The following is a 25,485-nucleotide window of genomic DNA, read 5'->3' as shown; positions in this document are numbered from 1 at the left end:
GGGCTCTGTAGGGTTAACAATTAATGCGACACCGCTGCCGCTTCAGTTTTCTGAAAAAAATCTGAACTGTCCATCGCTTCAGGTTCTAGAAAACGCCGAGCGACAGTCCGAGCGGTGGCTCCATCTTTCTGCGATTCCGGGATGTAGGCCACGGTCGCCGCACAAACACGCACGAATTTTTTTTACGCACGCGCGCACGCGTAAACGCGATCGGCGCATCAGGCCTGCGACACAGGAGGAGAGCGCGCTGCGCGGTGCGGTTGTGCGGCCGTGTTGTTGGTTCGATCGCTGCAGTGCCCTATCGCTCGATTCCCCTATGTTCTAGCTCTTGCCGGACGTTGTCGCACCTCGTTCCGGAACGCAACCCGGCGACTGACACGTCCCTTCGGCAGGAAGCTCCGTTAAAAGAGAAACAAGGCTTTCGCGCTAAGAGGGCTTGGCTCCTAGCGCTTCGAGCTCGGAAGGCAAGGCCAGCGGCGGGCTCGGGCGAGTAGCTTCTTGCTTTCGAGGGGCAAGCGCAGGGAATGCATTGTCGCGATCCCGCACTGCTGTCGATGCGTCGTGCTCAGCCCACAGGCCAGCCTGACAGGTTCGCAAAGCGCGTCGTGCTGCACCGAAAGGTAAGCTTGATGTGCGTCGCACGTCGGCGCCGAGTCGATATTTGCGCTGTTCATATTAAAAAATGGACGCATCCGCAGCTGTTGCCGCTCGATGTCTTCGACGGGAGACTGCTGCTAAAGCTCGACGAAACCGCCTGGCAGCCTCTTCGAGGTGAGCGAGTTGTCTATTTTTTTTTTTATCACGGCATGGCCACGTATGGTTGTTTCTGCGACGCACGCGGAACGTTGCGGTTGCGTACCGTTGTGTGTTTTTTTTTTTTTTTAATTTGTTCGCAGCTCCAAGGCGCTGCCGCCATTTAAACACGTGGTGGGTTGTTTTGGCACACGACTTTCGGCACATGTTGACGCGTTGTCAAGCGTGCGATTTGCCGTCACAGTTGACGTGGTAGTGTTGTCACGACGCTCTTATCGCAACCCGCTTTGCACGGGTGAGACGCGGCCTTTGCATAAACACTCGGTCGTCGGCCGGCCGACACTGCAACACCGACGTTATCGGGTTAAAAACGGCCGGGTTATAAGCAAAAGAGAAACCGGCTCGCCAGAGGTTGTTTCTGTCTATCGACAGCACGCCGACCTTCTTGCTTTTTGTCCGAGCTCGATTATTTTTTTTCCTCAATTCCACGCCTGCATATGCGCGTGCCATAATTACAACGCGCGGGCGCGTATTCCCGAGATTTTCTTTCCTCGTGCGCCTTTCCCCAGCAGGGTCGTAAATTGCGCGAGCTTCGATTGCCTTCAGACGTCCGAGAGGAGATCACGTGACAACCCTTGCCGCCGGCACAGGTGTTTGCAGTCGTCGTTTCTGAGTCAGAACTGGAGCAACAGCCGTCTCGTCTCGAAAGGAGCTAGTTGATGAGGTGACGTGAGTCGCATGGGTAAACGTAAACAACGGTGCATTACTCCGGGATGGCCCTCGTTGTGGGTACGTGCCACCAACCGCGATTAGCCCGCGGGTGCTATGGATTTGATCCAAGATCAGGAGGTGCCAGTTTCGAGATCTGCTGGCGGGCTTCCAGCTTCACATGACACGTGCCAAAGTATAATTAGCAACAGCTTTCCACATCCTCGCGCTTGCATTGTTTGTTCTTCGCAACGGCATCTTTTACTTTCAGTTCCACGCACTGCTTCCGTGGTGCTAAGCGAGCTGTTTGTTTACCGCAGTTTGATGGGTCAAGACCTTTTAAAGGAGTGGTGGGCTGGTAAGAGTTTCGTGGAGTGAATGTGCGTGTGTTTCCTTCTTTTTGACGGCACATACAGTTCCGCAGCCTAATACATTCAGGTGTTTTTATTTGCCTATCTTGTTTTATTCAGCAGGGGGCCCTGGGGATGATGGTGATGCCCTACGTTGTCGGTAGAACATGCAATGCATAAATTGCGCAAAGGAGATATTATGACTACATTTTTTTTTTTCAGATAAATCTGTGTAGGCTTGTGACGTGCTCAATTTTTGCACGGCAAAAGAGAAGGCTAAAATAAAGGAGCAGTCATTGTGATTAAATATTGCTCGTTGTTTAAGGCAAGCACAACAACCGCTGGTAACATTACCTGTAAATTTCTCCTTAATTATTGAAGCTTAGTGAAGTACAGTGTTAGCTAAAACGAACTAAATCTTTGCCTGGAAGAGAGAATTGGTGAAGATGTTCCACATAGGTCATTGTCATTATAAGTTGTGCCCAATGCTGGACAATGTATATTTGGTTCCCTGTTATGCTTTAAGCACTTCATTTGTATCATGACATCTTTTTATGGTATCTGTTTGCTCCATCCCCACCTTATGTAATGCCTTTAAGGATTCTGTAAATGATGTTGATGGTGTAAATATCAAGGTTCATGTGAGTCCTTAAAATCCCTGAAAACCCTTGAAAGTGCTGCAGCTTTCACAAATCCTTGGAAATCCTTGCATTTCCTTTTTTTTTTTAAATAAACATTGTTGCACATTTCACAGTGCATTATTTGTGATGCTGTAAATGTAGCACGTAACATATGTAATGTGCCCATCACTAAAGAATTGTGAACATGAGTAGCTTATGCACGTTACCAACATTGCGCATTCCCGGAAACTCGGAAAAAGTAGGATCAGAAGGATGAGAAACAGAAAAAGAAATGTAGCATTGAGGAGGAAGTTGAAATGCTTACATAAAAAAAAAGAAACTAGAAGCTGTAGCTGCTGAAGAATCAACAGCTACAGCAGGCCCATATGCCGAAAAGGCAGAGACAATTCGCGACCTTATTTGCATCATCATGTGAAACAGCCTTAGGAAGACTGACGAGACCAAGCAACTGGAGCAACAAGACCAAGCCACAAGTCATTGCGTAATAATCGTTCCTTAGTTTTTCCTTTCGGAATAAAAGTTAGCTACTTGTGTCGGGCTGAAAGTATGCAACTTTAAGAAACTATTATTGAAAGTTGTTTAGAAAGAAAATGTCATTGGAGCCATGGTCTTGACGTCTGCTCCGGTGATGTTACCCTTTTTTCGGTGAATTCTAGTTATTTCAAGCCTCCATCCTTCTCTTAACATGCGTTAGTTGGGTTTCTAACAGATAATGTGGTCCTTGAAAACTTGCACACATAACCTTGAAAGACCTTGAAAACCCTTGAGTTTTTGTAATGTAAACGAGCGGGAACCGTGAGAAACAGAACAAGTGACTATGCAACAGCACATCGAAACCTCTTCCCAAAAATCTTTTGAGTACCAAGTACTAATATTTTGCATTTAGTATCAGCTCATGCTTTTCCATGTGCTTGTATGAAAGTGCTCAAAAATACGATAGTACCAACTTCTCATGATCAAAGACTGTACATATCTGGTGTGTTTGCAAACAGCATAAATGGAGCACTGATCATTGACATACCTATCTGACACTTTTGAGTACCAAGTACTAATACTTTGCATTTAGCATCAGCTCATGCTTTTCCATGTGCTTGCATGAAAGTGCTAAAAACACGATAATACCCACTTCTCATGATCAAAAACTGTAAATATTTGGTGCATTTGCAAACTGTATAAATGGAGCACTGATCGTTGACATACCCAACTGACACACCCTGCAACAGTTGCTCAAGAGTTCAGTTCCAAAGAAGGCTAATCTATTTCTCCAGGCAGTTGTGGCGCAAGTGTTTATCTGAACTGAATTAATGACCTCCATACTCCTTGGCTCTCGGAGTTACTGTGGCCTTTTTCCTTGCTGCAAGGCATTACTTTCAACCATTTCGTATCACAAATGTGAATTTGTATGACCTCCAGTAGAACTTCGAATGTGTAAATCGGGTGCATTGCTGTCTTGTCCAAGTCATAGAGGGGTTTTGTATTAAGTCTTTGCTTTTGTACAGCTGGTTATGTTCTTTACTGCAGTGTTAGATTGCTATTACATAATGTATTGCATATTTGACATCTGTGAGTATTGAGTTTTTTTTTTCAGTGTGAGTATTTTTTTTTCTCAAAATTTTAGCCGTGCTTACATTTTGTTTATATTTTTTTTCATTCATTAAAAAATACAACCCCCTTGAAAGTACCATATATTCAAAAAAGTGAAGAAATCTAAATGAAAATTATAACAGAAAATAATTAGAAAACATATAATAAAGGAGTATAAGTATGTAAATACGTGAGGCTGAGGGGAAAAATGTAAATGTAACAAATGCACTAACAAAAAGTTGATGTTGCATTACAGTATACACAAGAAATGAGCCACACAGGTAACAAGGAAATGGTTTTAGCTCGAGACAGCTGGATAAGCTTTAATGTTATCACTGTGAATTATACATTGTAGAAGAAAAAAACAAACAGGATATCACTTGGATATTATGAAAGAGTATTTAATTTAACACATTGTTTCACATATAATTTATGAGGCAATGAAGATAGAAATGTGTACTACATCAGGTTATGTGATAGTAGTACTTTATAAGCATGCAAGAAGGTCCCACAAATTTCGTTAGTCGTTCCCAGAATGTGCTGTTTTAGGGGATCATTCCGAAGGCACGTGGCTTAAAGAAGAGCAATTCAGTCAGTTGACTTGACTGTTTGGCACACATACATGACATTGAACCAATTTAAATTGTACTGCTGCCACATGTGTAATTATGTCTTTCTGTTTTTGTTGTTAATATGGATTAGTCAAGCTCCTGAAGGTTTACTAAGCATGGAACTTTCATAGCAACATAAATGCAATGTTCCGAAAGCCGGGCGAGTTTGTGATTGCGATAGATTTATGCCGTCTAAACTGAAGAAAATATCAGTGTATCCACAGCATACACTGATATCAAGTTAGTGGAAGCCACCTAGTATATTGCTTTACTCACGGACAACTTCTCTTGGCAATGAAAGAAAGGCCGCGGAGCTAGAATGGACATCTGCTACCACTGAAGAATATAGTCTCACAATTGCGTTCATATATTTCACGTGTAAATCTTAAAAAACAACATTACTTCATTATCTATGGATGTTTATAAGAAGACACAGCACATCAAGGAAATATTCATAATTTATTTACTTCATGCTGTGTCATTCCACGTTTTTGCACGGGTGAGAACGTCGCACCATTTACATAAACCTCAAAGGTCAAAATGGCGTCTTCAAATGTCTTTGGGTGTGCGCTTGTCCCCATCCAGCTATTCCGACAACTTGACGAAGAAACTTGTGACGAATTTCACTCTCATATGGCTGTGTAAGTAGTTGTAGTGAATTGTATGCAGTGTTATTATTCAAAGATGTACTTTTACAGTGCAAACAAAGACACACCACAAAGAAAGATACAACACGCTGTAAAGCTATCTCTATGATTATGAACCAACTAGGCCCAAAAGAAGTTTGAAGCATGAAGCATCATTTGAAGCATGAGCCGAACCGGACTACTATGTGGAAGAGTACATGTGGAGTAGCTCCCCCCCCCCTCGTTAGAAAGAAACGTCTGCAAGCATGGTCACAAATGTCCCTGTAAATGTATTTAGTAGAAGGCCACAATTGTTGTTGCATGCCGATTTGTCGTGACGAATGAACTTGCTTTTCTATCATCTTTGTTCCCAAGCCAGTGTCGTTGCATTGTGAAGTCAAAGGTATGTCCTGTTCAACAGTGTTCAAGGAGCTCTGTCTTGGAAAGTGTAGCATTTGTGGCTTTAGCGATGCCCCCATTGTTGTCTTTGAGCCTCATTGATCTTTTTCTGTGTGTTTCGCTGACGCAAGTAGCGTCGCAGTCCACGCATTGTACTTTGTAAACAACCCTCCTTTGATAGCTCACAGGTGTGCAGTCCTTGGGCTTAGCAAACACATGTCCCAAGGTGTAATGAGGCCTAAAGGCGGCTTCAATGCTTAGTGTACGCAAGTCTTTCCGAACAGTCCGATATAACTTGAAAATGAGGAATAAGACACAATGAATGTTGTCTTTTCTTGTGCCTCATTCCTTCTTCTTCTTCTTTTGCATGCACTTCTGGATATCATTAATTAACTTCCTGGGATAACGTCATCATTCCAGTTCACCAACCACGTTTTCCATTTCATATAGCCACAACTGCTGATTAGAGCACACCGCATCACAGCAGAACAAGAAAGTCGCCACGACAGACGATTTGTGTTCAATAGGCTGATTAGAATCGAAGGACGAAAAAGTCTGGGTGTTGCATTGCTTCCGGCACAACGCCGTTTCCACCGTGCCACTTTCAGTTCTCCGTACCAGCGCGCCTACAAAAGGCGAGGCATTGTTTCTCAGTTTCACACGTGAACTGAACGGCGAGGTGAATACAGTTTAGGGCCTTGTGAAAAGCCTCCAGGTTTATTCTTTTCAGGGATTAGAAAAGTGTCATCCAAGTCCAGCACACGTGTTTGAAACGTGCTTCGACGAAATTCTTGTATCTTGTCCTTGTAAATCTACTATTTGTTGCAGTTCTCATTCTCCCTGTTTAAAGTTATGCCAATGCTTTTAGTTATCAATGTCAACCTCAGCTTTTTGTTGTGCTCATTGCTCTACTTGCTTTTCAACAAAGGTCTTGCGATAGACAAGGGGAACGTTTTGCAGACAGAGCGCACGATTGAAACACGGATCGTTTATCCAAATAGTTGATTGAGGAGAGCACATTGAGGGAAATGCTGTGTTCAATTCCCGGTGCCGCCAGCAGGAAACTGCTTTTCTGTTGCGTAGAGGGGTGCCCCGACCTTGTGCTCTGTGGTGAACCCATGGGTACTCACATCAGATGGGTCCCTCATCTTTCTTGTATATTTCACTCCATGTTTCCGTGATGATGCTGCGTTGTACTTTCTTATGCAGATTGCAAAAGTTATAGCATTTCGTCACTTAAACCACCATCTGCGTTCTCGCACAAAGCACACACCCAGTAGGTATCGCGGAGCTTGAGGTATTAGTTACTATATACTCTTATCGTGCAAAATAGGGGCGTACAAATAGTAACTTCTTGGACTAACTTGAAAATGAATTTATGGCCAGCAGCAGATGAAATGGGTTTTCAGTTACGAGCGCCCGTTTTCTCCATTCCAGTATCGCTTATCACCAGCCTAAATGGAGCATTATATATATTCGTTGTTTATGTTCTCAAAGCTTGTTTACTGTGCATGATGGATGTTCAGCCTGAAAATGTCCGGCTCTCTGAGCAGCATTAAAAAAACTACGCAACGTTATCCACAATGCAACCTCTCTTCTTTAATATCTCCTTGCTGCTTCCAAGACTGAGAGTGTTCATTTGCTTCAATTTTTTGCATGACCTTGTGTTGTGCATGATGAAACATATTAGACAGATATCGTCACGCACGCTCATTCATTTATTTTGGATTAACTGTTCTCGCTACTCATCACAGGCCAGAAACTTTATTTAAAAACATTGTAATTCTTTCAGGCTGTTCTGTCAAGACTAGCACAATCTCCAGCAAAAACACTGGAAGGCTCGATTAGACGTGTATGAGAGCCAAGGCATTTCATGGACGAGCCGATTATTCGATGACTGACCTCTGTGTGTACGCCGATGTCATTCCACTTTGAGTGCCATTCCTTTTGTGGGCTCAAATCGGCTTAATAAAGGGTTTCGTGTCCAATGGCTGCGATTGCAGATTTCAACGTCAACAACCACGTGACAATATTATGACTAGTGACCGTTCAATTCAATCAATCTGTACTGGGTTTACTGGGAGAAGAAACACTACACAAATGACTTCAAATAAAAAAATAATGCTAGTTGAATTTAATTGATCTGAATTTGACCTACTTCAAGTATTCTCCATGTGGGAGCCTCTTTTCTAGGACACTCTCAAGGGGACATGTGTGCAGCTGTTGGAAAATCGTAGCTGAATCAGGAAGACCTCATTACCAAATACATAAATTTTTGTGAGAAATTCACTTTGATCATTCTGAATTTTACCGCTAGTGATGCAGTTGTGACGTGATCGCTATTCTTTAATTTGCCCAATTCTTGGCTAATGCCACAAAGTTGGTGTTTGCCATTATTTGAAGAGAACTGAAATAAACAGCCTTCAATATTTGAAGACTCTGGCATCAGTACTGACATTTCTTGTTCCTTTGCATAAAAATTTCTGCTATACATGGAAATAGGAAGTTACTCAAAAAATTACTCTCACCCTCCCCTTAATTAAAACTGGTCTGGCTCCTTTCTGTTTCTGTCTATCTGTTAATGAAGACAAATCAATTGTTCACTATTTTGAATCATGGTGTTCCTTCATTTTGGTGCACAAATACTCTGAAATTAAATTGGATTGAGTTTCGCTACTCCAACTTTCTCTTCTTGGGTGCCTTTTCATTAGGCCAGAGATGCGTACAGTATGCTGTTGAAAAAAATATCTAAGTGAATCGCGGCAGTTTTGGCTCGAAATTTGTAAATTACTAAACGGGGTAGCTTTAGCCCAAAATTCGTAGAGTACCGTCATTTTTTTCATATCTATTATTGTCACATGTATCCATTTTTGATAGAAATTTATTTTTTACTTGGTCCATATACCCCCAGCGGGGTGATACCCCAGCCAGTGGTCATCATCATCATTGATATAGCGTTGCCAGTGCGTTTGAATCTTTCGAAACTTCGGGCTCTGTTGGTCAAAGGCTTGGCTCAACCAGAACACTTCCCTCGACAAGGGCAGTATTCTATTTCTTATTAGAATGTTTCAAATGTTTAGTGTACCGCATTGCTTTCTTTCTTTCTTCCGCTAGTTCTCGTTTTACTCCACTTCCACACGACCGAGTGTGTGCATCTGTTTATTCGGCACTTCGATTGTGCTCACTTTGCCCGGGCATTCACGCGTGATGTCATGCTGTTTTGCCGTTGTAATTGCTTGCTCAAGCTTGGCATGCTTATAACACGGCACGCGAGTTTATTGACAGTGTTGGGGGGAAGGTCAAGGTTTTGCGAAAGCTCAGTTTAATCGAGACTGGTCATGGTAAATTGTCCTTCCTTGCGGCGCCATTTACAAACTCCCTGAATCGCTCTAATTAGAAAAAAAGAATCAACAAGATTACAGGATAACATATCAAGAAATTCTTGCACACCTTCACACACTGATAAGATACTTTTGTGTTCTCTGGACATTCATGCTGTCTACTATATGGAGATCGTGTGTTTTTTTCTGTACACAACGAATTCACAAAATTTAAGATATGTCACTGAATATGTGTCCAAGAAATTATTTTAGTTAGCTGTATGTGGCCTTAGTCGGGCGCTTATGTGAGCATAACAAATAGTTCAGGTAGCCATTCGTCTGTATGTAAATTACAATACTGGAATCATCTCTATCCACCTAGTGATTGACACAATTCATGTGGCATTGATTTGTTTTAACATGACAAAGGCAATGCGTGCAATATTTTTGCGGGAAGGAAAAATTAAAACTGCCTTGTTGCCGTTATTTATGACCGTGAGTGGTGCATCTTTACCAAAAGAATGTGGAAATAATATTTGGATAAAAAAATAAAAACATTTATAGTGAATCAGTAATCATTACTTTTATTGCCTAAGCAGCATACCACTGAACCTTTGCTATAGCAAATCAGAAAATTTGCTATGATCTACTTTAGTTTTCAGGCTTGAAGTCTGCATTTTGAGGTATAATATTCATTGTATCAGTTAAAAGTTGGGTGCATCGGGTTAATATAATAATAAACTCTTTATTCAGTGTTGATGTTGATTAAAATCAAGTGTGCATTGTGTATTTGAAGTGTGTGCAGTAAACTGTTTTTCTTATTACATTCAAACCCACATTTCGAGGTCCCATACTCAGTACATCCAGTAAACATTCATCCTTAGCAAGCTTATGTTTAAAAATGTCTGAAGTCATGTATTTGAAATCAAATGTACATAGGGGAACGGAAGCTTATGAGATTATATGGAGTATTTTTCACGAGGTCACTTTTTTTCTAACAACAGCAGGTCATTTGAGAAGTTGAAACTGTAGTTATATCAACTGCATTGTTTGATAATTCTGGGCATAAACTGTACATGTCATATGTGCTTAAAAACAAGAGTAGAAGAGGAAAAAAAACAACAAAAAGCCACAGCTTAGCCTTGTAAAATTAATAACAGCTGCACGCAGAATTAAATTTAGCACATTGCTTAACAGCGTATTGGCATAGGCTAGTAAGTAATCTTTAAATAAATGTACTCTGGTGTGTAAGGTGTACAAAATTATTTATGCTAATATATTGTTCTTTAAAAAATGATAGTGCCTTTTCTTTATTCTTTATTCAAAAAAAACCTTACAGGCCCCAGAACAGGGCATTGGGTAAGGGGGGGAGGAATCGGAATGAACAGTTTACAGGCAGGATCAGTGCAAAAACAACGAAAAAGTATATATATATATATATATATATATATATATATATATATATATATATATATATATATATATATATATATATATATATATATATATATATATAAATGAGATCACATTTTAGGCTATACAAGGCGAGGTAAATTTGAGGAATACAGCACTTGTTGATATGAACATGGCGACAGAGGGATACATTTTAAAATAAAAGACAAGGGGAATATAAATCACCGTTACGCAATGCACTCAGAATACAAAAACAGGGTCACATGGTGAACAGAGTGAGTAGCTGACGGGGTCACATGGTGACAGAGTGAGTAGCTTTTATGAAAATTGATGACACTACCAAGACAATAATGACATTAAAAAGTATAGTACAAGCTATGTAATAATAGCTTCTATTGTTCTACTGATCTATTGGAGTCTCACAACTCAGTGTGTAGTCAGGGCCAAAGATTTGCATATCACTGTGTGATGCAATTCCTGCATGGCCAGATGAGTCTGAACATAAATTATTCATATGTCACAAGCACAAATCGTATGCACGCTATAAAAGAAAAACAGATAAGCAGTGGAGGCTCTTTAGAGCCACGGCAAATTTAACTCGGTTTTATCGCTTCGCTGATCAGCATAACAGTTTAAACTAGCTTGTAATCTGTCTGAATAAGTTGCAAGTGCAACAGTGTACACCATTATAAGAAAGAAGAGACAACGCCGTTCAAACTTTTTATCTGATTTATTGGCGCCTGTAGCAATCTCTCGTTAATCCGGAGTCATTTTTGCACCGCGAAACGTGAAAACTGTCGTCAGGTGGTCGGAAGCAGGGCCTCTCCTTTTCCGAACTCGTCCAAGCAGGAAGTTAATCCAATTCTCGGGGGGCGAGGGTGTCGCAAACGCCCTGTCTGGCCTACTTTCGAGGTGGGGACATTGCTACTTGGCTCGGCCTCTTTGGCGGCCACGAGCGTTGTTTTTATTGATGGCGGCCGGCCGATAAGGGGAGATCCCTTATCAGCGACGTATACTCTGCACGGTACACTCACTTTGCTTTCTTTCGGCGTTTCTGCCGTCTCAAGCTTGAGGTCGTCGCACGACACAGGGTCGTCTGGAATAGCCCTTCGGCCGATGCGAGGAGTTTTCTTTAGCTGCTGCTCCATTGAGGCCTGCGGGGGCCGCGTTTCTTGTACGCCACTTGTTTCTGCGCTTTCGCCTCGCGCTGTCATTTCACTCGGGATACGTTGCGTGCCCTTCCTTCGTATGCACCCACGCACATGCCGAGAACAACAACAACAACAAAAAAACGTTTTCAAGGGAAGGGAAGTGGAGATCTCAGATTATTCTTTGGGATTGGGTTTATTAACATAAACGCAGTTCAATACACGTAAAGAGGTGATACGTTTTCAGCGGGAGGCCTAAAGGTAGGAAGTGGTGTAGGGGCCTCCTCTCAAAATCAGATCGAGCAAACTTGGTTATCACGGGAATTTAATTGGCAGTCCAGAATGGTATGCGCAATTAAAAAGAACACAAAGAGAACGCCAACACTCACAGAACTGGAAAACTGCTGGTTAACGTAACAAGAGACAATGAGCTTTAAAAATACAATCTGGAACTGTTCAGTGGCGGCATTTTAAGATTGTAAAAGGAAGTTATGCAAAAAGATCTTTTACTGAGCTAGCCTTATTGAATTGATGTATTTGAAAAATTGTCGTTGGAAACTTGATGGCTTTGTACAGCAGGACCGTCCCTACAACTTTATGAATACAGGCAACAAGAAGTACACCTAATTGAAGCAATAGGGGCTTAGATGTTGATAAAAAGGACGTAAATGCTATAATTTTTTTATGCCAGCTATTTCGTATTGTCACGTGGGTGAAGGGAGTAGACTGTATATCCGAAATGAAACAGTTAATTTGGTTGAGCTTGTGGCTGGTAAACGGAAAGTCAGATTGCAGCGATACACACTGGCACTTATAGTGCCGAACGGAGCGTTGGCCATCGATCAACTGATCATAGTAGGGCCCCACCGTCTTTTGTACATCATCACGCATCGAACTTTCCAGGTCCATCATTGGGAATTGTGGACGCTCTGGAATAATCTTGAGTGTTTGCATCTTGTGGTGCGCAATCTTAACAAAATGATCTACTGAACCGCGATCTGAACCGAGTGTTGCTAACAGTCTTTGTGCTTTTAAGCCGAGCTCATGAAAATAACACTTTGGCAATATACTAATGAAGTGAGATGTGTGAGAGTCGTTAATGAGCGCATAGTTTTAGTAACAAAGACAATGCTGTTTTTCGTCCTTATCTGTCACACTAGAAAGTTCAGTACCAATCAGTCCGCTGTTGTACCTCACAAAACGAAATGAAGGCAATACTTCGTGAAGACGTATTTCATTTGGCTGTTATAAAAATTTATATTAAATTTATATAGTCAAGAGTCCGACGGAATCCCATCTGGTCGGGGACAAACATAGTGCGAAATAACAAAAACAAAAACGCCGACCAAGGTGAAATACACAAAACTTAAAAAGACATTTCGGCTCCGCACACGGGAGCCGAAACAGAAAAGAAACACACACCGGTCGTTTTTTAAGCTTCAATTCTGTGCACCCATCCTGCCATAAACGGCCTGTTGTGTCTACACTCGTAAAGCGCGCTTGGAGGATTTGTTCTAAGGAATAAGACGCAGTAGAAGATGTTGAGTCCGTTCGACGGGAGCTGGCTACTTGCGGATACCCGCTTTCCTTCATGAACTCAGTGCAGCGACAACTGCAGCGTCCGGCTCAGTCACACACCATTGCTACAAGAAAACGCGCATCGGTGCCTTACGTCCTAGGCTACAGCGAGACCCTCGCTCGGGTATTGCGGGGCTACGACGTCCAAGTGGCTCACGTTCCGACACGAAAGCTCCGAGGCCGTCTTACAAATGTCAAAGATAAGTTGGACAGACATGATTTTCCCGGCGTGGTGTATAAAATTCCTTGCAAAGACTGTGAATATGGATACATTGGCGAAACGGGCAATTACAAAAGAAGGCTCCGGGAACATTTTAATGACATCAAGAACAAGAAAGTAGCTTCTAATGCCCTCGCAGAACATGTTGCGTCTACTGGGCACGCTATCGACTGGGATAAAGCCTGCATCATTGCCACGGAAAGAAAGTTGTTACCACGATTGCACATGGAATCTCTTCAAACTACTGCGCATACGTTGAACAGAAGTATTGGGACACTCCCCCCTGTGTACGATGTCTGCAACACGTGATTAAACATGCATAAAAAGAGCGCACTACGCCATTTGCGGTCACTGTGAACAAGGCTCCCGTGTGCGGAGCCGAAACGTCTTTTTAAGTTTTGTGTATTTCACCTTGGTCGGCGTTTTTGTTTTTGTTATTTTGCATTAAATTAAATTTGCTGTATTTATAATTTTCGATTCGTGAAGCAAAGTTTCTTGCTTCTTACTTTAGGCAGTGGCATAAATCAAGGGGGGGGGGGGGGGGCAGTGAGTTCAGGACCACCATCCCTGTGTTCAGTATGGGACCCCATGCTAGTGTCCCTCCCTCAAAATTTATCTTCCCAATGTCCCATTTGAATTTCTTTACAGTCAAGGAGAGTGCACTTTTCGTGAAACCAACTGTGAAGCCTGAAGCACTTTAATTGAACAGAAAATAAGTACCTCTAGCCGGTACATGTACCATCTTCACACGTCAGCGCAAAAAGTGCTACCATTTTTATTGCACACCTTGACCCGTATGATGCCGGTGCAAAAGTGCTAGCGCCTGCGTACGAGTTGCTATTAGAAACTGACTTCACTTTGTGATGCTTATATACTGTTAGATACTCAGTGCTATTTCTTCTGACCAGATGATGATACTCAAGCTTATTATTATTATTATTATTATTATTATTATTATTATTATTATTATTATTATTATTATTATTATTATTATTATTATACGTGAATGTATAAATTGATTTTTATATGATTAAAAATAAAGCATGTGTTAGAACATCATCACCATTACAAAGATGTGTGTCCCTCCTTCTGATCTTTATGGATTTATGCCACTGACATTAAGCATTCTGTGAAGGCTTGGATAGAACAAGAAAACGTGCTAAGCGGTTGCATTAATTGCTCAAAGTTTAAAAAAAGAAAGACTTGGATACTCATACAAACTTTGCAGTGGGGATATGTAAAATCTATGTCTGTAAAGTGCCAGGCTACGACGTTACAGCTGTTCAATGTTGCAGGTATAGACAAGATTCTGTGAAACTTAACTATGAGATTGTGCTGTAGATCAATGCAAAAGTACACAAGATGCATGTAGCCTGCTAAGCCAGAGAAGGAATTGGATAGGTTGGAGAGTGGTGTCATGTCCTGTAAGTCAATGTTTGTTTGTAAATTTGACAATACATTAGCAAACAAAACATCTTTTAATATACCTTTTTTTATTTAAGCGCTTGGCTGGTATGTTGAAGCGGCACAGTTCATGTAGCAGGCGTATGTAGCGTCCCCTCCTCCTTTTTTTTAATATATGACTGATTTCAGCACAGCCAAATTTAATCTCTCAGACTTGTTCTTCTCCCTGAAATTGAACAATTCTCATCAAAAGCGTTCATGCTCTTGCCAAGCGCCATTCAACTTCAAAAGCTAGAATTGTGCGAGTGTAGCAGCCAGATAAGGCTTACATGGAATGAGTTTCCACTAGCTGTCAGTTCGTGTCATGTCATTGTTCCTGCTTATAATTAGAGCCCCACTGTGTCAATTTTTTCTAGTTTCATGAGCAAGTGGTGTGGGTGTGTGCCTGTCAACACCAAACACCTTGCACATTACTTGGAAGCAGTAGGTTTCTACGCAGAATATGCACTCAAACCTCAATATAATGAACCCGGATATAACGAAATACTGGTTATAATGAAATAAATGAAAAACACACTTGCCATAAATACTGTGTGAGGAATATACATTTATACCGAATTTTTTGATATAACGAACTTATTTTCGTTTGAGGTGCAACTTTTTTATGATGGATTTGATTGTAGTGCTTCTTACTGTTGCTTTATCGTTGTTTGATTTTGACATAACATTATGATATATTGAAAGGTAAGGCACTGTTAACAATTGCAATGTTTAAAATGTGTCGGTTTGTTTTGGCAAAACGCCTAATGCGTGCCTGTAAACCTAGTGCAGCTCTGGTTGAATTCAGGAGTGCTGTAACTGCAAAAATTACACTTTTGATGGATAATGACTGCAGTGTGTTTTAGGCCAACTGAATCGATGGCTATCTCGTGGCTTATGTCCTTTACTTATTCCAAGTCATGCCTTGTGATAAGCCACTGTAAGATTTTATGTGAGGTTGTTGTGGCGAATCGTTATTCTGCAAACGGTACTACAATCCACACCTCTCATCTCCACCAACTGGGACATAATTGAGAGTTACATAAAATGCATATTAAAAATAGAAAGGCCATACGCATAAACATTTTATAACAGTCGCCATCTTAAGGTATGTTGCTACCATTTCAAATGGCTTTTCATTTGAAATAATCTTCATCTCTGAAATTTCCCAAATGTGTTGACATCTAGTAATGCAGTGCATAAAAAAGTTTTTCTGCCAGTTAGAGAGAAACCGTGCAGAATTCATGATGTTGGAAAGAAATCGTGCAGCACCAAGCAGGAAAATTTATGCTTGAGCACACTAGTCGTTGAAGAAAACACAATTGGTGGCATGGCACCTACTTCAAACTCTTATGTTACCTGAGTAAGATGGAAAACTGGGTGAGTTGGGGGAGGTTCATTGGGGCTAATTGCACGAAATCACGAACATAAGTGAGACGTAGGCTTGAATTTTGCCTGTTGTTTTACGCTATTAGCCACAACAACATACGTTTCCCAGTCCTAGTCCGGTAATGATGCACCACTGGGCACTAGAGCTTTATTCGAACTAGCATAAATTTTGTATTTACAGGATGGACTTGAGCCACTTTCTATGTGCGCAGACATGTCCACCATACCTAGAGACATCTTTTGAGCTCTTCTTCCGAAGGCACACAAAAACAATCAATTCTGGGCCAAAACAGTTTTTTTTTTTTAAGTGGCAACGTACCTTTCTAGCTTTGCAGGAAATCACACTGAAGCGATGTCTGTATCGTGATGTTCATGCTTATTATCACGATATTTACATTTGTCGGTAGGATCAGAACCGATTTGATGAGCAAACGAAGCCTTTCGATTTGCTCTCGCAGAACCATTGGTGTGCCCGCCCCTCCTCTGGTCTAGCGCGGCAGACAAGGCTTCACATGTCCGCTGCAGCGCCACTGTCGTAGTTGAGATCTGAGCAGGCGTCGTGCCGGAGGAGCGAAGTGCCGACACTACTAGCGAGCTCGGGAGGAGCGGAAGCAGAGATGATGGCGACAGCGGAAGAGCACGCGGATCTGGAACTGCACCCGCTGGGCATCGATGACATCCGGAGCAACCCCAACGCTCCGCGCGACTGTGATGACAACGGGCATGGTGAGGCCAATGGACCGGGCGCGCCTTCGGCTATCTTCTCGGTGGCCATGGGTCTCAAGCGCAAGAAGGTGGTCAGCGACCCTGTCCGAAGCCCTCGCAAGAAGCTTGAAGGTAAGTCAGTGAAATTACCTCTTTCTCAGCTGTTTAGTCTGTTGGAAATCGCTCACAAATAGTAATGCAGCATCAAAATTTGTGTCAAAGTATGTGCTTTAATTGGCACTAAATTTTTGCATTTTAATCTGTTTGTACTGTACATCTATTGACTGTAGTTTTGTGTTGCTTTTGCATCTGCCGCTTATTTTCAATTATTTTGCTCAACTTGAGGATGCGGTCTCGATTCCCGGCCTCGGCAAGAGCTGCTTTTTGACAGGGGGCATCATGCAACAACAGCCATGCATTGTTGGTGTCGAATGGAATGCAAATAGCGCAAGCGTTCAGAAGAATATAGTGCACATCATCCAGCCATCACCGCTGGCGCACAGCACTTCAGTTTGCTAGAACTGCGCATGTTTGCATTACGTCTTGACTCTGCACTATGCATTTGCTGATGCGTGCTATTGTTCGTGTTTAATTTGGTGCCGATAGTACTTCAATGTAGACGCACATGAAGGCAGTCAGAATGAATTTAAAGTCCCCATTGCTCCATCTTGACCCATAATCATGTCATGGGTTTGGCACGTAGAACTCCACGTATTTTTTTTATTACTCATTTTTTGTTTATATATGTATACTGCTATCTTGCATTGCAACGTATCTTTCAGGAGTTTCCAAATACATTATTTCTGATCAACAAAATAATGTGGTAAAATAGTGTTTAATTAATTATTCTTTGTTTATATATGTATATTGCTATCTTGCATTGCAAGGTATTTTTCGGGAGTTGCCGGATACATTATTTCTGATCAACAAAATAACATGTTTAAATAGTGTTATATAGGAGAAGAAGAAAAGGGGAGCAACACAAGTAACAATCGAGGAAAAAAAAAATGACATAAAACAAGCCACAGTGCAATTTTGAGTGTTACATTTATTTCTGGCTCTTCAGCTAGTTGTTTCATGAATGTGTATAGTGAATGCATTCGTTAGTCAGTTTTTGAATGCAGTGTGGCTTTCAATTAACTGTCAGTTTTATTTACGTGCGGTCATTTGCATGTTATGGCTGCATGGCCTTTTGTGGCCTTTGTGCATTCCAATCAATTCAGTGCTGAATGCGTGAATCTTAAACGTATTCACATTTATTTCTGTCCTTGTTGTCAGCAGTAAAGTAGCTGCTTCAATTGTTTCATCTGTGGCTGCTCCCGTGGGACTTTGTAAACTGATATTTCTTGCTTTGTCCAATTTTATGTGACAATTACTCTGAGCCTTAAATTTGCCTGTTAATGTTTAAAAGCGCGGAGCAAGAATATTTGAGGAGGAGAAACTTCCAGGCTGTGGCAGAGGGCAAGGGCAACGCGATAGTGTCACGGAGGAACGCGGCTTATGGTGAAGCTCGCCAGATGACAGTTTCGGCATGATGTCATCTCTACGTGTGCTTCTATGAAGGTGACGCATAAAAATTGTGATTGCTTCTCATACATTGTGAAAATTTTTCACATTTATGTCTGTAACATCAATTGGTAGACGTGACAGATATTTTGGTTGCGGTGACTAATTGAGACTGCCAAAATTGGAGGCCGTGCAGTGCGGGAAACAAGCTGCTAAATTGTCCGTAAGCAGACGACATTTGGCGCCTGCTCATGCAAGCGCCCCTCGCTCGCACGTTGTGTGCGAGCATGCGTAGATGGCCTTGAGAGGGAAAGTTCCCAACAAGCGGGCGCGATTCCGTTCGCTATCTTTCACCGGCGGCGTTGACTTGGGCGATTTTTCGACGTCTGCGCATGCTTTTCTCGTCGTGACAAAGGAGTGCTTTCAACATTTGGACCAGTGGTTTTCTGCTCGATGCGGCGGAAGTGTGCTATGCCGAACTGCAACAGCGGGTAGGCACCCTGTAAGAACAAGGTAATTGCCCTCAAGGTTTCCAGTGGTTCAGTGAGATTGGAGGCGTTGGCTTGCACCGTAGCAAGGAAAGACCAAGAGCGGACAGGGACATAAACAGGCGTTGCTATTGGGGTGAGCTTGGTGGCGGCAAAGTCCTCCTGGACAAAGCGAAATGGCCAGTGTTCTTACCTGACTTCATGCCTTCAATCTTTCCGCGCTTTCTCAATACTTGTCAGCTCTTCATACACTCACATTCACACGAACACATGCACACATACACATGCACACACATAACCAAAAAGGAAAATGAACTAAACTTGATGCAACGTGCGGAAAGCACGCAAGGACATGTACTTCGATGGCTCAAAGAAAACACGCCTGCTCATTTTATTTGCATCTTGATTTCGCGGTCACGAACAGCGTCAATGTTTCACTCACAATAGGCGGTGCCGACACTGGCATTTCTGCAAAACGAGCTCATAAACGCCGTCTCTTTAAAATTTGGAGCCCGAAAGTACGCACCGGAGCACATCCACTTCGGCACTAACGAAGATTCGGTGAGATGTGGCTTTGAATGAGAGCGCGGTGAGGGCAGCGCGCATGGTTTTCCTTCTCTGCTGGGGGCGTATCACGACACAGGGCGCATCAGTGCTGTGCCCGATTTCGTGAACTTTTTTTCAGGAGACCCGAGTGAGTGCAGTTTCGCCTTCTCAAAAATTCTTGCTTCGTGATTTAAAAGTATTTTAATGTTTTCATTTTCTTGGTATAATACTTGCTATATATATTTGCGAACTTGTAATGTTTGGGAGTCGAAATCTTGTTCTTATTATGGCCTTCATTTATCGTTCAGTCATCATTAAATCAATCGATCAATCAATCAATCACTTTCTTTTATTTTCTCCGAAAAAAGACTGCAAGGTGGATCGTGAGAGAAACTATTATCTGTCCTTCGTTTACAGTGTCGTTCCTTGCCACGCCTCTGTTTCCTTTTTTTTTGTGAAATCCCTGTGAGATTTGTGAAGTTCATTAGAATTTCACGGCTTTATGGTGCTACCACAAAGTACTGCATTTCACAGAGGAATGAGTCAAGAAGGAAGAAATGTTTCGAGCAATCCCTCCCCGATTCAACCTTTCTCTTCTCTCTCATTCGCATATGCGTTATTCCTGACACTCACCTCTTGGACATTCGCTGCGCTACCATCGCATCTTTGATTTATTTGTATGCCAAGTTGTGCTATCACTAATGATCACAACAGTGGGCTCTTACGTCTTTGTGAATGGTAGAACGGCATTTTTTTTTTCTCAAGGGGCTCGTTTCTTTGTTAGACACAACAAAATAGATCCAACAGACAAATAGGCAAACGAAAGCCTAGGTGTCATTAATTGCAGTTTGAACCATTGCGTATTATGACGTAAATTGAAACAAAATCAAGTAGTAAAAAAATCGCACTTTATTTCGATGGGATCCAGACCCACAGCCTTCGAATTGCATGTCCAATGCTCTATCAATTCAGCTATGACAGAGGGCTCTTGCTTGTCTACTTTGCAAAGTCTTTCTGTATTTGCAATCACTGGGAGTGTTAGCAAGCATTACTGATAACATAGGCGGCTTGTGTGGGATACTCTCGGGGGTCACATGCACTGAAATGCACAACAATGTGGACAGGGAAGCTCACTCCATTGTGGATTCATAGGTACACCGCCAGATTCGTTAATTCGAAGGTTGTGGTTTTGGTCCCGCCGACAGACAGAGTGATTTTGTTTCATCTGCTTTCAATTGTAGTCATAAATACTACGCTCACTTAGAGGCAAGAATTATAATGCCCCGAATTCTCTCATTGGCCTGATTCTTGGATTCATTTGTTTACATCTTGGTGTGTGACATAATCATTGGGAGATGTGTTATGCTCGATTGCGCAGAGGTTCCGCGACCCCTGAGTCCGTCTCAGCTGGCCGTCCTGAAGTGGAAGCGTGCGGCCCGGCAAGCGCTGCACATGGAAGACCCCTGGGCCATGTTTCACCTGGAGCGGTTCAAGGCGGAGCGCGTGCGCCGCTACCGCTACAATGCCCTCAACAAGGCCTGGCTCGAGGATGAAGCCCTGGTCAAGATGGCCCCCGATGTGAGCGAACTTGGGTTAAAGAGTTCAAGAAAATGTTAACATGAACACAGTGTGATAGTACAAGTGTTCATGGATAGGTGATTGAAAATGGCATTGTACGCGTCATGATGAAGTGTCTAGGCCAGCATTGTATGTAGTAGATAGCATAGAGTTTTCTAAAATAGACGGCAACTCTGGCGCTGTGGTCCTTCAGCGACCATGGGAATGATGGGTAGTACATGGATTTGCCTAGTCTTCGTGCTTGCGAGCTTCAAATGTACTTGGGGCTTTGTTTACTGCAGTGTTTCAGTTTTGTTTTGAATAAAAGAACGAAGCGTTTTGAACTTCGTGACCAAATTTGAGTTGGTGAGCCTAAAAATAAAAAGTCAAGGTAGTGAAGCTCAACTGCTGAACATTTGTAGATTGTTGTTTCGTGACAAATTGGCTCCAAGCCACGGCAGACCAAACGAAGCAATTGGTCCCAGTTTGTGAAGTCATAAACCCCCTCTTTATTCATCATGTTCTCACTCGCTCTTCTTCATTAATTCTTTGGGGCTGGACAAACGCGTTGCTGTGAACACGGCTAACTGAATGATATAAGGAGGCATGCTGCTAACTGTTGGTGTTTGGCGTTTGACGTACACTTTCAGCCCTTTGGAAGAGGAGCCATGCGAGAGTGCTTTCGAATGTAAGTACGGTTGGTTTTGTGGTGCTTGTGTAACTGCACGTGGAGAGTGGTGTCACATCTATAAACCATTCACTAATAGCCCTTAGCACTGCAGTGTGACACACGGTTACAGGGAACACGTAACCACTGATGAGATCGACATATATAACTGTAGCATTTCTTTTCTCACTTTTAATCGATAAGTGTCTGATATACACAAACATTTGGATGTTGAAGAATACATGAAGCAATTTGTCTCCGGGCCTTTACGATGTATGTTAGCAATGGTAAACGGCAGAACAGTAACTTTAGTTTTCTATAAGTGTAGCGTATTCTACTGTGCTATGCCTGTGGAATGATACATGTGCAAATGAGGCCTAATTGATTTGCATACATACCAGTTTGTGTTGCACAAGTGTAGTTCAGGCTCTTACGCTTAGGCCAGCGTTCTGACCACCTTTAGCACATCGGTGTGATATCAGACATAGGCCATTCACACTCTCGGGTTATTGTGGTTTTAACATATCTGATCTCTCGTTTTTGTTCACGAGAATAGTGCTCGCTTGCTTGCTTCCCGTTTATGAGTGGCCGTTCCGACCGATGAGCTCATTACTCAAACACCTGCAATGGTTACGCCTTCAGGAAGAAGTTGTCCAGCTTTGCGCCAGCCCAGAACTGGGCGCATGCATCCAACTACGTGGCCAAGCGGTATTTGGAACCCGTGAATCGCAGCACCTACTTTGACGATGTCCGGCTGCAGATGGATGCCAAGCTCTGGGCCGAGGAGTTCAACCGACATAATCCACCAAAGAAGGTGAGCCGTAGCCAGCACTGCTTTCTCGGACCTAGCTTTTTCAGTTTCTTTGCTGTAGCAGTCAAATATGTGAATTTCACAAGCATGAGTATTAAGTGTGAAGATCCGTGCTGCAAATTCAACATTTGTTTTTACACTATGATGCATGCTAACAGACTTATTACACTAATATATCTACAGAATGATGGCTTGTCGGGCAAGTTGGTTCAGCATCGTAGTAGACTTTAATGTGAAACACGGGGACAAGAAACATCCACACAAACACAACGCAAATTATTAACAGAGTTTATTAAAAACGTATGCATCTATAGTAGTGTAAATAGTCACATAATCACTCTCTAAACGAAAGCAAATAAGATTTATTTAGTAGCTGGAGCACGAGAAATCCATTTAGTGGAATGCAGCGTGATAGATTGCCTTGCTGCACATGTCTTGCCAGGTCTGGTAATAAACATCAATGTTTAAGGACGTCCATTAGGATACCTAATTGCACAAATTTTACTCTTCTATCTGTTTGTCATTCTGTCACACGATTAAGCCACCTGGCCAAAGTTTGAGCCTTCCCTGAATAGCGAGCCATCTTTATTCGTTGGCTGCGTTCATACTTGTGAACATTGTTGATCGAAAAGCGAATATGACGCATATCTGAGGTACAACATTAACACGTAAGTATTCGCTGGTGTGTTCCTTTACTAGAAAACACATTGGTATGCAATTCTAAAGACATTAAGTTCTGCACTGTAATCGCAACGCTATGCACGATAAAGTTGGTATTTCTCACGCTGTGCCGAGAATGCTACGCGATGCACGGAAAAGTTTCTGCCGGCTATACAGTGCTGCCACCTGGCAATGGCCCTGGGTTCTGCACAAGCTCTTGTTTCCCAACAGCACAGCCAGATGGCATCTGTATCTCACCTAGCACCTTCTCTTCTTTGTCAGTGCCAGCCAGCTGGACGTGGCCAATTCAACATGGAGGAGGTGGTGTCTCAGCTTGGCTAGGCAGAACATAAATGACCACTCGGCCGGCAGAAGATAGCATCTTTCGACGACTTTTGCTGCAAAGCACGCAGATACGCTGCCAATCTTTCACGCAACTTTCCCTTTCAATCTTGAAAGCATCCTAGCGCCTGACAGCGAGGGCGCACAGCTGCACTCTATACTGTGTAATGACAGGTTTTAACAAGGTGTTCCCCCCAATGAAGCGTTATGATTGAATGGTTTATTATTCATGCAACGGCCCGTCTGCCCGACGTAGCACTTCCCACACGATGACAGTATATGATAGGAAACAGCATTTCCTATGTGTATCGCCATTGAATTTGTCGAGTTTCTCGATACCAAATTTTGTCATTGCCGCGGCTTGCAGGTGGACATATTCCAGGTGTCGATCATCGAATTTGTGGAGCGGCCAGGCAGTCCGCTGTACCACATGGAGCACTTTATTGAAGGCAGTTACATCAAGTACAACTCCAATTCTGGCTTTATCAGCTCCCAGGCCACAAGGCTCACCCCACACGTGAGTTTGAATCCACGTTTCTGGATGCATTGCATGCATAATCTATCTAGGCATGCTTTAGTCTTGATATTTTTAAGGCTTCAGTACTTGCAGTGAATTTTCAGAAAAGGCTTTATGCATAGTAGTTGGCCATGCAGAATAGCGCATCACCTCCATCTGCTCTGCAGCTTTTTTATGTAATACCTGTGGTATTAATAAATCTTTGTTTTAATATTTTTGATCAATATGGCTAAAACTTGCCATGCGTTTGAATATTTGCATGCCAATTTCAAATCTGTGATTTGTTCTAGTACGTTCTGCAATTTTTAGAATATCAAATGTTTTATGTGCTTTTTGGGAGAAATATTTTTCCTGAAATGCGAAAGTTGCAAAGTAAATTAGCGTTTTAGAATAATCTAAATTGAGCACTGTGTGAAAAAAGAAAAGTGCATGCTGTAAACTCGTTTCAACAAAAGTTTGGATAATAACTGAGTTGATATCGATCTGGAATTTCAATCGTGAGCATTGAACTTAAGAGAAATTTTGATGGATATGTGGGATTTGACGTCCAAAAAACCATCATATGAATACGAGAGACGCTGTAGTGGAGGGCTCCGGAAATTTGGACCACCTGGGGTTTTTTAACGTGCACCTAAATAAGAGCACACGGGCCTACAGCATCTTTGCCTTCATCGAAAATGGAGCTGCCGCAGCTGGGATTCGATCCCACAACCTGCGAGTCAACAGCTGAGTACCTTAGCCACTAGACCACCACAGCGGGGCTATATAATAACTTTTCTCGTTCTGTATTAATTTTATACGCTGATTTACCTCAAGATTCTCACAGTTGAGAAAAAAACATGAAATTTTTCAATCAAGAAGCATATGAAATGGTGAACATATCATGCACTAGAAACGTAACTGGATATTTGAAATCAGCACACAAGTAAATGCAATCCCAGCAAGTTTCATCAAAATTAAGAATTTTATGAAGGCTTAAAGCCTTTCAAGCGATTATTGCATTCAGTTTAATAGTTCTAAGTTTTAATTTTTCTAAAACTAGTATACTTTGTAAAACAATCCTAGTAATGATTCCTTAACACAACATCCACTGTATTTGAAAAGCACTTTAATTGAATCTTCAGTTCTTTCCCCAGGGATGATGTGACTGGTATTTCTTTTATTGTGGCTTCCTATTTTCTATAATTTACCTTGCTACGATCTGTAGATTAAAGGGACACTAAAGGCAACTGTTAAGTCGGCGTCGATTGTTGAAATAGCGGTCCAGAAACCTTGTAGTGTTACTTTTGTGGCAAGGAAGGGCCTATTTTGAAATAAAAACGCATTTTAGTGGTCCGTATCATATTAGGGCACCTCAAATTACCCGCCTCAAGAAGCGGATCGACTTGTGTCTCTGTTGCCGTACACAATGTTGTCCGGCTTTACTGCGCTAGTAGCAGCAAACTGAAAGCAGCTCGAGCCACAGGAGCAACAACCGATTTCTCGCCATTGGCTCCGAGATTG

The 25,485-nt window shown here is 42.2% G+C and overlaps 1 protein-coding gene across 1 annotated transcript in view; it reads left to right on the top strand.

Moving 5' to 3' along the window:
• Positions 1–236: 236 nt before the first annotated feature.
• LOC119180239 (eukaryotic elongation factor 2 kinase) overlaps positions 237–25,485 on the top strand; it is a 39,333-nt gene continuing 14,084 nt past the window's right edge. The window contains exons 1-7 of the mRNA XM_037431381.2: positions 237–620; positions 699–771; positions 16,642–17,020; positions 20,807–21,006; positions 21,636–21,673; positions 22,295–22,466; positions 23,833–23,982. Coding sequence (XP_037287278.2) covers positions 16,801–17,020; positions 20,807–21,006; positions 21,636–21,673; positions 22,295–22,466; positions 23,833–23,982 — 780 coding nt within the window. The 5' untranslated portion in view covers positions 237–620; positions 699–771; positions 16,642–16,800. The remainder of the gene's footprint in view (positions 621–698; positions 772–16,641; positions 17,021–20,806; positions 21,007–21,635; positions 21,674–22,294; positions 22,467–23,832; positions 23,983–25,485) is intronic.

The sequence above is a fragment of the Rhipicephalus microplus genome, chromosome 7 (genome assembly GCF_043290135.1).
Source record: "Rhipicephalus microplus isolate Deutch F79 chromosome 7, USDA_Rmic, whole genome shotgun sequence".
Lineage (NCBI taxonomy): Eukaryota > Metazoa > Arthropoda > Arachnida > Ixodida > Ixodidae > Rhipicephalus > Rhipicephalus microplus.
This window is presented reverse-complemented; position numbering and strand designations above follow the sequence as displayed.